General features: G+C 44.8%; 2 protein-coding genes across 5 annotated transcripts in view; both read left to right on the forward strand.

Moving 5' to 3' along the window:
• Positions 1-1,936: 1,936 nt before the first annotated feature.
• Positions 1,937-6,745, forward strand: LOC112253474. Its single transcript, XM_024425439.2, has 5 exons — positions 1,937-1,949; positions 2,062-2,334; positions 4,884-5,101; positions 5,708-5,886; positions 6,054-6,745. The coding sequence occupies exons 1-5, from the start codon at positions 1,937-1,939 to the stop codon at positions 6,079-6,081; spliced, it is 711 nt and encodes a 236-aa protein (XP_024281207.1). The 3' UTR covers positions 6,082-6,745.
• A 4,987-nt stretch (positions 6,746-11,732) lies between these two features.
• The window catches only part of LOC112245177 (phosphatidylinositol phosphatase PTPRQ-like), a 46,521-nt gene continuing 43,420 nt past the window's right edge, over positions 11,733-14,833 (forward strand). For 2 of the 4 annotated variants that reach the window (XM_042323205.1, XM_042323206.1), the window contains exons 1-5: positions 11,910-12,103; positions 12,430-12,529; positions 13,164-13,329; positions 13,435-13,660; positions 13,982-14,142. The gene's annotated coding sequence lies outside the window, so the exon portion shown is untranslated. Of the gene's footprint in view, positions 11,856-11,907; positions 12,104-12,429; positions 12,530-13,163; positions 13,330-13,434; positions 13,661-13,981; positions 14,143-14,833 lie in introns of those variants that run through there. The other 2 variants (XM_042323204.1, XR_006083604.1) reach the window with 2 other exon arrangements.

Consider the following 14,833-nt stretch of genomic DNA (forward strand, 5'->3'; position numbering starts at 1 on the left):
AGTTCTTGACACACTCAAACCGCCTGGCACCTAATTCCATACCCCGTTCAAAGGCACTTAAATCTTTGTCTTGCCCATTCACCCTCTGAATGGCACACATACACAATCCATGTCTCAATAGTGTCAAGGCTTAAAAATCATTCTTTAAACTGTCTCCTACCCTTCATCTACACTTATTGAAGTGGATTTAACAAGTGACATAAATAAGGGATCATAGTTTTCACCTGGATTCACCTGGTCAGTCTATGTCATGGAAAGAGCAGGTGTTCCTAATGTTTTGTGCACTCAGTATATAATTACCATTTAAATAAACCATGTTAATGACACTTCGTCATCAGTAAAATACCAGTGACCTCCATCAGGAAGAAGTGAAGTATTGAAGGGGCAGGAAACTACATTGATCCGTCATTGATTAGTGATTGATCAGTAAATTATTCCTTTTTTTATCATTCGCACAAACCACTAGCTCACATTCAACTACTCGCTGTTCAGCTCTCTCTACACTCACTCTCTCATACACACACCGACTCTTTTGATCTGCCGTGTGGAACACACAGCAGTGGAGTTGATTAGCAAATCACTGCATCAATACAGCCCAGAAATTAATCGACTGAACAGTGGGTGTGTGTGTCTGTATGAGAAAGAGAGAGTGGTCCTGAATGCACTAGAGAATAAATCTGCAAAGAGGCTGAGGTATATGGAATGTTGTCTATCTGGTCTACTTTAAGTTCTTTACTTTCACCCTGTTCTTTCTCCCTATCCTTCTCTCTCCCTCTCTTTATTTCTCCCTCTCTCCCCAGGAGTTGCTCTCTGTGTGGCTGCAAGCCTGGTTGTCATAGTAACCTGCTCTTATCCCAACAAAGAGGAAAGGGCGGCAGGGCAGAAAAAATTGGACTGAACGACACACAGACTGATTGAATTGGACTGTGCGTGTCTTCACACGAGGCTCTGCTTCTCGGTATGCTGCTGCGGAGCGCTAAATTCAAAGTTGTGTTGCGTCACTGGGGAGGACTCCTCGGTACAGTTCAGCTGTGATTACACTCCTCCTCCTCTTACACAGAACACTGACAACCTCAGTCCTCACTGAAGCCACTGGACATTACCTCACTCTTCGGTACATAGATGAGATATCCAAACAGACAGGTTTTCTGATTCCAAAGCCATATGGATATTGGATGTATGCATGTTGTGGTACTATCTTTAGAGGATAGTGCATGTCACTCCTGTTGTGCACTGATGAGAGGACCAGGCTTCCCAATGGATGGAATGGTGCATGTGTGGCTGCTGATAGGGTTCATCCAGGTAAGACACACACACACAGTTTCTAGCTATTAGTTTTAGGTGAAACAGTTATCTATCACAACTCTCGTTTAACAGTCTGTGTCAAAGTTTCAAATGTGACACCTATAGTCTGAGCGATTTATAGAATGTCTATGTATAGAACGTCTCTCTCTTTCCCCTCTCACTCTCCCTCTCACTCTCCCTCTCTTTCCAGGTGATCAGTTTCTCTTGTGTCCAGTGCGGCCGAGTTGGCGGTCGTGGTTGTTGAGGTTATGTTTGGCCGCTTCCCCTCTGGTCCAGACTGCTACACTATCTCCTACAGAATGGCACACAACCTCACGGTCAGAACCCACCCACCATACAACCATCACCCAACCTCACGGTCTGACCACACAACCACTGGACAACTGGCAACTGGCAACCACTAAACCACTCTCTGTCCTCGCCCCTTCAGGTGTGGCTTGATCCTATTGGCCGCTCTGAGTGTTCACCTGACTGCAGGCTGCTGCTGCAATTGGCTGAGGAGCCAGTAGGAAGTGACATCACATGGAACGCTATAAAAAAAACTAAGACTAAGACCTTTCATATTGGTGAGCCTAACCTTGACCCCTGATCTCTATGGTCCTGTTATACAACAGAATTTAACAGATAATGGATGAAAAGGAATGGTTTACTGTTTCACAATTAGACTTGTGCAGTTGTAACAGGTTCGTGTGTGTGTATGTGTGTGTGCGTGCGTGTGTGCGGGCATTTGTGTTTGTTTATGTGTGCACTGTGTAGCTCCTGTCCCCCTCTCCTCTCTCCGTGTCGAGGTGACCACCACCAGTGCTTTGCTGTCCTGCACCCTACAGATCCAACAGACTCTCACTGCCCTCACTCTTCACAACCATGCACACCAAACACACACACACACTGACCACACACACAACTCCTCGTACGCAGTGAGAGGTCTGCAGCCTGGAGCACACTACAGCATCACAGCAGAGTTGACCACGCCCTTCACACACCTCAACATCAGCCTCACCCAGAGACTACACACCACCATGGATACAGGTATATTTTTACATTTTTTCCCTTTATTTAAGCTAGGAGTCAACATTGAGACCAGGACTCTTTCATAAGGGAGCCCTGCATATATACAATGTCATGAGACAAAATCACAAATCTAATACAATATAAAACAAGTAAAATACAACATAAATATTCAAGAAAAACAATTGCATTCCTCAATAAGAAGGTTCCCAATCAGTATTTGAAATTGCTCGAGCAACACCAGAACATCCAGTTGTAATGTATTTTGTAGTTGGTGCCAGCAATGAGGTGCTTTAAAACTAAAAGCAGATTTACCTAGTTCGGTGGAGACCCGAGGAACCTCAAGAGTTAACCAACCTTGTTAACGGTTTTGGTATCTCATATTTTAATAGTGAAGTTAGGTGAGTTGGAATGTTGTGTAGTAGAGCTTTGTAAACAAAATGGGAATAATGAAGTGATCTACGGGACTTTAATGAGGACCAGCCAACCAGATTCAGATTCACATCAACTGTATTATCCCACCAGGGGGAAACTCATTTGGTCATGTGCTTGAAAAGACAGTAGATAAAACATGACAACTCAAAAACGACACAATAGAATTTAGTCCAAGTGCTATAGCTCCACATTAAAAATTAAAGTGTACACGAAGGACCAACAGACTATCTATTATACAGCCTAATGGCTGCCGGAATAAACCAGTCCCCATATTTATCTGTTTTGATTTTATTTTGAAGAAGTCTCTTTCCCCTTGTCCGGCTGCTGCTGAACTGAATTTTAAGTGAAGGGGATGAGTACTGTCCTGTAAAATGCTTTCAAGTTTTAGGAGGATGAGTTTTGTGTACAAGTTGATGGCTGAATGTGTAAGAGTACAGTCGTGGCCAAAAGTTTTGAGAATGACACAAATATTAATTTCCACAAAGTTTGCTGCTTCAGTGTCTTTAGATATTTTTGTCAGATGTTACTATGGAATACTGAAGTATAATTACAACTATTTCATAAGTGTCAAAGGATTTTATTGACAATTACATGAAGTTGATGCAAAGAGTCAATATTTGCAGTGTTGACCCTTCTTTTTCAAGACCTCTGCAATCCACCCTGGCATGCTGTCAATTAACTTCTGGGCCACATCCTGACTGATGGCAGCCCATTCTAGTATAATCAATGCTTGGAGTTTGTCAGAATTTGTGGGTTTTTGTTTGTCCCCGCGCCTGAGGATTGACCACAAGTTCTCAATGGGATTAAGGTCTGGGGAGTTTCCTGGCCATGGACCCAAAATATCGATGTTTTGTTCCCCGAGCCACTTACTTATCACCTTTGCCTTATGGCAAGGTGCTACATCATGCTGGAAAATGCATTGCTCGTCACTAAACTGTTCCTGGATGGTTGGGAGAAGTTGCTCTCGGAGGATGTGTTGGTACCATTCTTTATTCATGGCTGTGTTCTTAGGCAAAATTGTGAGTGAGCCCACTCCCTTGGCTGAGAAGCAACCCCACACATGAATGGTCTCAGGATTCTTTATTGTTGTCATGACACAGGACTGATTGTAGCGCTCACCTTGTCTTCTCCGGACAAGCTTTTTTCCGGGTGCCCCAAACAATCGGAAAGGGGATTCATCAGAGAAAATTACTTTATCCCAGTCCTCAACAGTCCAATCCCTGTACCTTTTGCAGAATATCAGTCTGTTTTTCCTGGAGAGAAGTGGCTTCTTTGCTGCCCTTCTTGACACCAGGCCATCCTCCAAAAGTCTTTGCCTCACTGTGCATGCAGATGCACTCACACCTGCCTGCTGCCATTCCTGAGCAAGCTCTGTACTGGTGGTGCCCCGATCCTGCAGCTGAATCAACTTCAGGAGACGGTCCTGGCGCTTGCTGGACTTTCTTGGGCGCCCTGAAACCTTCTTCACAACAATTGAATCGCTCTCCTTGAAGTTCTTGATGATCCGATAAATGGTTGATTTAGGTGCATTCTTACTGGCAGCAATATCCTTGCATGTGAAGCCCTTTTTGTGCAATGCAATGATGACGGCACATGTTTCCTTGCAGGTAACCTTGGTTGACAGAGGAAGGACAATGATTCCAAGCACCACCCTCCTTTTGAAGATTCCAGTCTGTTATTCGAACTCAATCAGCATGACAGAGTGATCTCCAGTCTTGTCCTCGTCAACACTCACACCTGTGTTAACGAGAGAAACACTGACATGATGTCAGCTGGTCCTTTTGTGGCAGGGCTGAAATGCAGTGGAAATGTTTTTGGGGGATTCAGTTAATTTGCATGGCAAAGAGGGACTTTGCAATTCATCTGATCACTCTTCATAACATTCTGGAGTATATGCAAATTGCCATCATATGAAAATGTATATTTGTGTCATTCTCAAAACTTTTGGCCACAACTGTAGTGTCTGCTGCAATCTGGTAAATGGTGTGACCATAGTCAAGAACAGGGGAGTTGACTGTATAATCTTCTTCCTGCTATTTAGGCAAGAGGCAAGATCTATGAAAAAAAGAATAACACACGTAGATGTAATTAACGTTGACTGCTATATGTCTGAGTTGACTATTGTCTCTCCTCAGCCCAATGTCCTATTGGTTGGCTGGCGAGCGGAAGGAGCTACTATAGTGTGAGTAGGCAGAGCCTGTCATGGGGCGACGCCCAGCAAACCTGTATGGGCGTGGCTTCAGGAGGTCACCTGGTAGACGTTAAAACAGAGACAGACCTCCTCCTCCTCTCCTCTCACCTGACCACACATAACAACCTGCTACTGCTCTGGACCGCTCTCAATGACAGAAAGGTAACACACACACATAAGCGTGTGAGTGAGAGAAACGGGCTGTGTTAGCATGAATGGTGTTTGCTTTTCTAAACAGGCAGACACATTAGTTTCCTCCTTAGAGAGGAGCCTGTTAGTCTGTGATTTAAAACTGATGATTGGGACATTCTCAGCGTGTCTGTCTGACACAAACACACACAATGTCACGTTCTGACCTTAGTTCTTTTGTTATGTCTTTGTTTTAGTATGGTCAGGGTGTGAGTTGGGTGGGTTGTCTATGTTTGTTTTTCTATGAGTTGGTATTTCTGTATTTGGCCTGGTATGGTTCTCAATCAGAGGCGGCTGTCAATCGTTGTCCCTGATTGAGAACCATACTTAGGCAGCCTGTTTTCACCCTTGATTGGTGGGTGATTATTTTTCAGTTTCAGTGTTTGCACCATTCAGGACTGTTTCGGTTTTCATTTTGATTATCTTGTTCTTTTGTATTTTGTATTCATTAAATTACATTATGGATACATACCACGCTGCATTTTGGTCCTCCGATCCTTCCTACTACTCTTCCTCAGAGGAGGAAGTTGACAACCGTTACACACAAAATGTTTTTGTTGTTGTTGTTTCTCTTCACAGGAGAAGAGGTGGCCCCATTCGTCCGATGGCTCCTCCTACAACATGGCTAGTGCTATCATTATCGCTGCTAGCCAATCAGACGGACTGTTTTGCCCTGCAGAAGAACTCTACTGGACCCGGCTACTTTCTTACGCCATTCTTCTGCCACATCCTTTTACCCTTTATCCGTTACTGGGAAAGTATGCATTAATACAGTCAATACCCAAGTAAATATACAACCAATACCTCTTTACCACTGCCAGACACACATTAACCCTATCTCTCTCTGTCTCTCTTTCTCTCTCTCTGTCGCTCTCATTCCCTCTCTTCCCTCGTTTGTTCACCTTTGAACTGCTGGATGTAACAGAGAGAAAAGCAGATATCCACTGGAGTGATGTCACCCCCCCCCAGCTCTATGTCCAATACAAAGATCAGGAAGGGGAAGAAAATGGGGAAGAGGAGAAAGAAAGGGAGAAGAGAAGTGCAGGTCGTGTCCCAGTGTCCCTATTGTCCAGAGGGCCGAAGGTGCCAGGTCTGTCCCCAGGGAAGATCTACTCTCTGTCCCTCAGAGCCTCTCACCTCGCTGGGGCCGCTTGAAGCCTTGGGAACACGCACATCACTCACACACGGCCCCTTCCCCCTCGGAACATCACCATTTGCAATGTGACAGCCAGTCAGATCACAGTAAACTGGACGGCCCCAGACTCCCAGCATGCTGTGCTGTTCCTGGTTTGCTGGGGGGATGTAGCTTCAGGCCAGGAGAGGAGAAGGGGCGTGGCCAACAGTTCCAGGTCGACTGTGATTGGAGGACTGGAGGGGTTCAGGAAGTACAGGGTCAGAGTTAACGCCGTCACAGAACATGATGTGGCAAGTAGTGGAGGAACTGACCATACACACTGGTATGAAACTCTGTGTTCGTGTAATTCTTTAGGTGTGCTTCTGCATGGTTGTGTGTGTTATAAATATATTGAGTGTGTGTTTATGTGGTTCTGTACAGTATATTGACTGTGTGTGTGTGTGTGTGTGTGTGTGTGTGTGTGTGTAGCGCTGAGCCCCCCAGGTGGTGTGTATGTTTCTAGCAGAGGGGAGAATCTGACAACGTGTTGGCCAACCCTGTCAGGTGTGTGTGTGTACTTCTGCCGTCACCCAGCAGTGTGAGAGAGGGCTCAGTAACAGAGTCGTCATTAGAGATGCTTTGGGATCCAGCCCCTGGACATGTACACAACTATGAAGTAATCTGTCTCGACTGTCATCACACGCTTATGGTACTTCTGTAGAGTGTGTGTGTGTGTGTGTGTGTTTATAAAGTGTGTGTGCATGTATACTGTGTGTATGTGGTCGAGTATCTGTATAATGTGTGTGTATGTGGTCGAGTATCAAATCAAGTGCCATATAGACTAAGAGTGAAATGTTTACAAGTTAAGCAGCATTTTTTGGGCCCTTCCTAACATTGCAAAGAGAAAACAAGAGAAATAATAGAAAAATAATAACACCAGGAATAAATATCCAATGGGTAACGATAACTTGGCTATTTACACGAGGTACGAGGACCGAGTCAATGTGCAGGGGTACGAGTTGTTTGAGGTAGATACAGTTGAAGTCAGAAGTTTACATACACTTAGGTTGGAGTCATTAAAACTCGTTTTTCAACCACTTCACAAATTTCTTGTTAATGAACTATAGTTTTGGCAAGTCGGTTAGGACATCTACTTTGTGCATGACACAAGCCATTTTTCCAACAATTGTTTACAGACAGATTATTTCACTTATAATTCACTGTATCACAATTCCAGTGGGTCAGAAGTTAACATACACTAAGTTGACTGTGCCTTTAAACAGCTTGGAAAATTCTAGAAAATTATGTCATGGCTTTAGAAGCTTCTGATAGGCTAATTGACATCAATTGAGTCAATTGGAGGTGTACCGGTGGATGTATTTCAAGGCCTACCTTCAAACCCAGTGCCTCTTTGCTTAACATCATGGGAAAATCAAAAGAAATCAAGCAAGACCTCAGAAAAAAAATTGTAGACCTCCACAAGTCTGGTTCATCCTTGGGAGCAATTTCCAAACGCCTGAAGGTACCACGTTCATCTGAACAAACAATAGTGCGCAAGTATAAACACCATGGGACCACACAGCCGTCATACCGATCATGAAGGAGACGCATTCTGTCTCCTAGAGATGAACGTACTTTGGTGTGAAAAGTGCAAATCAATCCCAGAACAACAGCAAAGGACCTTGTGAAGATGCTGGAGGAAACAGGTACAAAAGTATCTATTTCCATCGTAAAACCAGTCCTATATCGACATAACCTGAAAGGCCGCTCAACAAGGAAAGATGCCACTGCTCCAAAACCGCCATAAAAAAGCCAGACTACAGTTTGCAACTGCACATGGGGGCAACGATTGTACTTTTTGGAGGAATGTCCTCTGGTCTGATGAAACAAAAATAGAACTGTTTGGCCATAATGACCATCGATATGTTTGGAGGAAAAAGGGGGAGGCTTGCAAACCGAAGGACACCATCCCAACCGTGAAGCACAGGGGTGGCAGCATCATGTTGTGGGGGTGCTTTGCTGCAGGAGGAACTGGTGCACTTCACAAAATAGATGGCTTCATGAGGACGGAAAATTATCTGGATATATTTATGCAATATATCAAGACATCAGTCAGGAAGTTAAAGTTTGGTCGCAAATGGGTCTTCCAAATGGATGGACAATGACCCCAAGCATACTTCCAAAGTTGTGGCAAAATGGCTTAAGGACAACAAAGTCAAGGTATTGGAGTGGCCATCACAAAGCCCTGACCTCAATCCTATAGAGAATTTGTGGGCAGACCTGAAAAGGTGTATGCGAGCAAGGAGGCCTACAAATCTGACTCAGTTACACCAGCTCTGTCAGGAGGAATGGGCCAAAATTCACCCAAAATTCACTCAAATGTTTGACCCAAGTTAAACAATTTCAAGGCAATGCTACTGAATACTAATTGAGTGTTTGTAAACTTCTGACCCACTGTGAATGTGATGAAAGAAATAAAAGCTGAAATAATTAATTCTCTCTACTATTATTCTGACATTTCACATTCTTAAAATAAAGTGGTGATCCTACCTGACCTAAGAAGAAGGGAATTTTACTAGGATTAATGTCAGGAATTGTGAAAAACTGAGTTTAAATGTATTTGGCCAAGGTGTATGTAAACTTCTGACTTCATCTGTAGGTAGGGATAAAGTGAATAGTCAACAGGATAGATAATAAACAGTAGCAGCAGCATATGTGATGAGTCAAAATAGTTAGTGCAAAAAGGTTCAATGCAGATAGTTAAATAGTTAACCAATAGCTACCCGGACTAACTATTTAGCAGTCTTATGGCTTGGTGTAGAAGCTGTTCAGAGTCCTGTTGGTTCCAGACTTGCTGTATCGGTACCGCCTAGTATAGAGGTCCAGGATAGCAAGGGAGCTCGGCCCCAGTGATGTACTGGGCCGTATGTACTACCCTCTGTAGCGCCCTTAGATTGGATGCCAAGCAGTTGCCATATCAAGTGGTGATACAGCCAGTCAAGATGCTCTCTATGGTGCAGCTGTAGAACTTTTTGAGGATCTGAGGGCCCATGTCCAATGTTTTCAGCCTCCTGAGGGGGAAGAAACATTGCTGTGCCTTCTTCATGACTGTGTTGGTGTGTGTGGAGTTGGCCATGATAATTGCCAGGTCACTGACCTCCTCCCTATAAGCTGTCTCATCGTCGTTGGTGATCAGGCCAACCACTGTTGTGTCTTCAGCACAGTCGTGGGTAACCAGGAGGGACGTAAGCAGTACAGGAGGGACGTAAGCACACATGCCCATTTTGAAGGTCAGCGTAGCGGATGTGTTGCTGCCAACCCTCACCACCTGGGGGCGCCCCGTCAGGAAGTCCAGGATCCAGTTGTGCAGGGGGGTGTTCAGTCTCAGCGTCCTGAGCTTAGTGATGAGCTTGGAGTCCATTATGGTGTTGAGCGCTGAGCTATAGTCAATGAACAACATTCTCACATAGGTGTTCCTCTTGTCCAGGTGGGAGAGGGTGGTGTGGAGTACAATAGAGATTGCGTCATCTATGGATCCGTTGGTGCAGTATGCAAATCGGAATGGGTCCAGGGTGTCTCGAATGATGGTGTGATCCAGGAGCAGTCTTTCAAAGCATTTCATGTCTACAGATGTGAGTACTACGGGGTGATAGTCATTTAGACATGTTACCTTGGCGTTCCTGGGCACAGGGACTATGGTGGTCTTCTTGAAACATGTAGGTATTACAAACTGTGTCAGGGAGAGTTTAAAAATGTCAGTGAAGACACTTGCCAGCTGGTGAGTGCATGCTCTGAATACGTGTCCTGGTAATTCGTCTGGCCCTGCGACCTTGTGAATGCTAAACTGTTTAAAATTCTTACTTACATTGGGTACATAGAGTGAGATCACACAGTCATCCGGAACAGCTGGTGCTCTCATGCATGGTTCAGTGTTGCTTGCCTCTAAGCAAGCGTAGAAGGAATTTAGCTTGTCTGGTAGGCTTGCGTCACTGGGCAGCTCGTGGCTGGGTTTCCCTTTGTAATCTACGATTGTTTTCAAGCCCTGCCACATACCATGAGCATAAGAGGATTCAATCTACCTTTATTGACGTTTTGACTGTTTGATGGCTCATCAGAGTTCATAGCGGGATTTCTTATAAGTGTCTGGATTAGTGTCCTGCTCCTTGATAGCAGCAGCTCTAGCCTTTAGCTCAGTGTGGATGTTGCCTGTAATCCATGGCTTCTGGTTGGAAAATATATCCATGGCTTCTGGTTGGAATATATAAGTACTGTTATTGTGGGAACGATGTCGTTGATGCAGTTATTGGCGGCCTGCATACTCACAAGCCATGTCACTCATTGAGCCTGTTTGGGATGCTCTGGATCGACGTGTTCAACAGCGTGTTCCAGTTCCCGCCAATATACAGCATCTTTGCACAGCCATTGAAGAGGAGTGGGACAACATTCCACAGGCCACAATCAACAGCCTGATTAACTCTATGCGAAGAAGATGTGTTGCGCTGCATGAGTCAAATGGTGGTCACACCAGATACTGACTGGTTTTCTGATGTTTTTCATGCCCCTATCATTTTTTTAAGGTATCTGTGACCAACAGATGCATATCTGTATTCCCAGTCATGTGAAATCCATAGATTAAGGCCTAATGAATTTATTTAAATTGACTGATTTCCTTATATTATCTGTAACTCAGTCAAATCTTTGAAATTGTTGCATGTTGCGTTTCTATTTCTGTTCAGTCTATGTCCTTGTTCAGCCATGAATCCGGGAAACATAGGATATAACAGTTCTTCAGGTCCCGTTGATAGGATAGTCTCGAACGGAGCTCGTCCAGTTTGTTCTCTAGTTATTATATGTTCCTGAGGGTAGAGGTGGTTTATTTACTCAACCGTCGTAGTCTCATCAGGGAGAATCTCCGGGACTTGAAAGAGATTAGGGCCTGGTTTGGGATGAGCAGTACATCCACAGCTGCTGCCTCGTTGAAAAATATGTCTTCATCTAAATTGAGGTTAGTGATTGCTGTTCTGATGTTAAGAAGCTGTTTTTGGTCATACGAAATTATGGTGGAAATATTATGTACCAAAAAAAGTCACGATCAGCGTAAAAAAACACACACACAAAACAGAATTGGTCAGGCGCCCGTAAGACGGCAGCTATCCATCTCTGCAGCGCCATCTCATGTGAGTTGGCACACATTATATAGATACTTGGCCGCATATCTATAGAATATGTTAATATGTGTGTGTTAGGTCCAGAAGGTATGTGTTCAGAGGGCAGTGTTCTCTGGTTTGCTACCAGGCAGGCTGTACCACTTCTTTCTGAGGACGGTTGAAAGAGTCCCTCACAGACAGCCCCCCTGCACACACACACACACACTCACACACACACACACACACACCTGTCTCCCTGGCTCTGCTTAATCAGTGTGTGTGTGTGTGTGTGTGCATGTGCGTGTATGTTAGCTCCCAGTCCAGTGGAGTTTTTTATCCTCAGTAAGACCACCTCGTCTCTGACAGTTGGCTGGGGCCAAGCCAGCGGCGGTGTGAAATGCTTCATCCTGTCAATTACAAACCAAACCTCCAATCAGCAGCTGAACCTCTCTGCCCAGGAGACATGGTGAGTCCTGCGCTCCTGGCACACTGTCCTTATTGGCTGATCTAGCTGCCCCTTGCTGTCTGGGTAACACTGGTTGTGTTTGTGTGTGTTTGCATGTTTGTGTGTGTGTGTGTGCACGTGCGTGCAAGCGTATGTGTGTAGGTCCTACAGGTTTGAGTGCCTCTCCCCAGGAAGCCATTACACAGTAGATGTTATCAGCAGCAATGGAGAGAGGAGGAGTACAAATGCTTCTGTAGACATCAACACCAGTGAGTAATGGAGACACAAACACACACCAGATATTTGACTGGCAGCAACTGTGAGTTATCTTGGGAGGTTCCAGCAGGAACTGAGGAATTCAGAGTTTATCTCCAGTTTATGTTCCAGGTCAAGTTCAACTGCTTTTTTTCTACATGCACACACACACACACACACACACACACACATGCACATACACATACACATACCTACACACACTACATATTAACCACATACAACGAACCCAGTACGATTAATTAAGATTGGTTGAGAGCGATGAGGGGAATGTTGATTGACTGATATGACAAAAGATGTTCTGATTGGTGTTTCTCTCTAGTCAAAGGAGCCCCACAGGAAGTGCTGCTGGTGGAAGAGGATGTGACCTCATCAGTGTTTGTGAGCTGGGGAGCTGCTGCAGGGGGATGGAGGGGTACAAGGTAGTACACCATCCTGTCCTCTCCCTTACTCTCTCCTTTCTCTCTCTCTCTCTCCTATTTTCTTCTCCTCTCCTTTCCTTTCATTTCCTCTTTTCTCCATAATTTATCATGTACATCCCCTGACAAATCATTAACAATGGCAAATCATTAGCAACAACAGTCTAGGTTTACCCATTCATAATAAGCCCTTTACATACACAAATGCTCAAACACACAGTCATCACTCGCTCTCTCTCACACACTAACGCACACACACACATAGAATGAGTTCTTCGTCAGAGGAAGCAGGACAGATGGGTCAAGTAACACTCAAGAGAACACACTCACCTGGTGGTTGCCTAGTGATCGTCGTCAGCGCAGATTGGCTCTGGTTACCGGCCATTTAAAGATGTATGACCCCCCACAGCCACTGCCAGGGAGAATGACCAAGCACAATACACACACGCACGTACACACACAAACACACAGACAGATTTACTGCTTTATTCTGTCCAGATAAACAGAAATGCTGTTCGCTCTATGTCATTGATTTGGGGTTTGTCACTGCCAAAACAACATTTGATTTTGCCCAAACAACATCCCACATTTGATTTGGTCCTCTAATGTTTTGTCTGATTGTGTGTGTTCTTCTTAGCTACTGTTGTGTCCATCAGGGGACAAGTCGTCATGTCGTGAGATGGTGGTCCATAGCAACAGTCTCCAAGTTGGAGGTTTGACCCCAGGATCAGATTATGACATTACCATCCTTAGCCTGCTGGGATCAGACACCAGGCAACCTGTCATTACACAGTTATCCATACGTAAGACACAAACACACACACACACAAATCAGACAGAGCTGAGTGTGAGATAAGCCAGATGAGACGTTATGTGTGTGTGTGTGTGTGTGTGTGTGTGCGCTGCAGGTCCGGCTGGTGTGTGTTCCCTCGCTCTCCTCCATGTTAACTCTTCCTGTGCTGTGGTGAAGTGGGACGCTGCCATTGGCCAGTTTGACTTCCACAGGGTAACTGTGGGAAATGGCTTGCATTCACACACTCTAGTGGTTGAGGCACGGCTGTAGCTACAACATGAGTGTGGGGTGCATCAGACAAGAAGTGGCAGGGACAGCAGCCTCTCTGACCATAACCACAGGTACCTGAGTGCAACACAACTATTACTGAACTAAAATATAAATGCAACATGCAACAATTTCAATGATTTTAATGAGTTCATATAATGGAATCAGTCAATTGACACAAATAAATTAGGCCCTAATCTAAGAATTTCACATGACTGGGCAGAGGCTCAGCCATGGGTGGGTCTGGGAGGGCATAGCCCCACCCACTTGGCAGCCAGGTCCACCGACTGGGGATCTAGGCCCAGCCAGTCAGAATGAGTTTTTCTCCACAAAAATACATATATCTCTATCTGTCCCTCCCTTCATCTCTCTCCCTCCCTCTCTTTCTCTCTCAGTACCGGGCCGTGTGCGGGGTGTGTGTATGGTGAGTGTGTCTGCTCAGAACTTCTCTCTGCGTTGGGAGCAGTCAGAGGGGTGTGTGGACCAGTACCTTGTCAGCCTGCTGCCCATCCAAGGAACTGTCTCTGTCTACCACACACACAATGGACACGTACAGGTACACACACACACACACACACACACACACACACACACACACACACACACACACACACACACACACACACACACACACACACACACACACACACACAAGGAAGCAATTACACAGTAGATGTTATCAGCAGCAGTGGAGACGAGAAGTTAACCTGCTTCTGTTATCACACACACGAAACACACACACACGAATATACTAGCACATACAGTGGCTTGCGAAAGTATTTACCCCCCTTGGCATTTTTCATATTTTGTTGCCTTACAACCTGGAATTAAAATCGATTTTTGTGGGGTTTGTATCTTTTGATTTACACAACATGCCTACCACTTTGAAGATTCAAAATATTTTTTATTGTGAAACAAACAATAAATAACACAAAAAAACAGAAAACTTGAGCGTGCATAACTATTCAACCCCCCCAAAGTCAATACTTTGTAGAGCCACCTTCTGCAAGTCTCTTGGGGTATGTCTCTATAAGCTTGGCACATCTAGCCACTGGGACTTTTGCCCATTCTTCATGGCAAAACTGCTCAATTTCCTTCAAGTTGGATGGGTTCTGCTGGTGTACAGCAATCTTTACGTCATACCACATATTCTCAATTGGATTGAGTTCTGGGCTTTGGCTAGGCCATTCCAAGACATTTAAATGTTTCCCCTTAAACCACTCAAGTGTTGCTTTAGCAGTATCCTT

This window comes from Oncorhynchus tshawytscha, linkage group LG06, assembly GCF_018296145.1.
Source record: "Oncorhynchus tshawytscha isolate Ot180627B linkage group LG06, Otsh_v2.0, whole genome shotgun sequence".
Classification (NCBI taxonomy): domain Eukaryota; kingdom Metazoa; phylum Chordata; class Actinopteri; order Salmoniformes; family Salmonidae; genus Oncorhynchus; species Oncorhynchus tshawytscha.

Excerpts from the sequence above, each read along its gene's own strand:
- LOC112253474 (XM_024425439.2), top strand. Across the intron at positions 2,335-4,883 it reads ACACACCACCATGGATACAG|CCCAATGTCCTATTGGTTGG; the intron begins GTATATTTTTAC and ends GTCTCTCCTCAG. Across the intron at positions 5,102-5,707 it reads CCGCTCTCAATGACAGAAAG|GAGAAGAGGTGGCCCCATTC; the intron begins GTAACACACACA and ends TTCTCTTCACAG.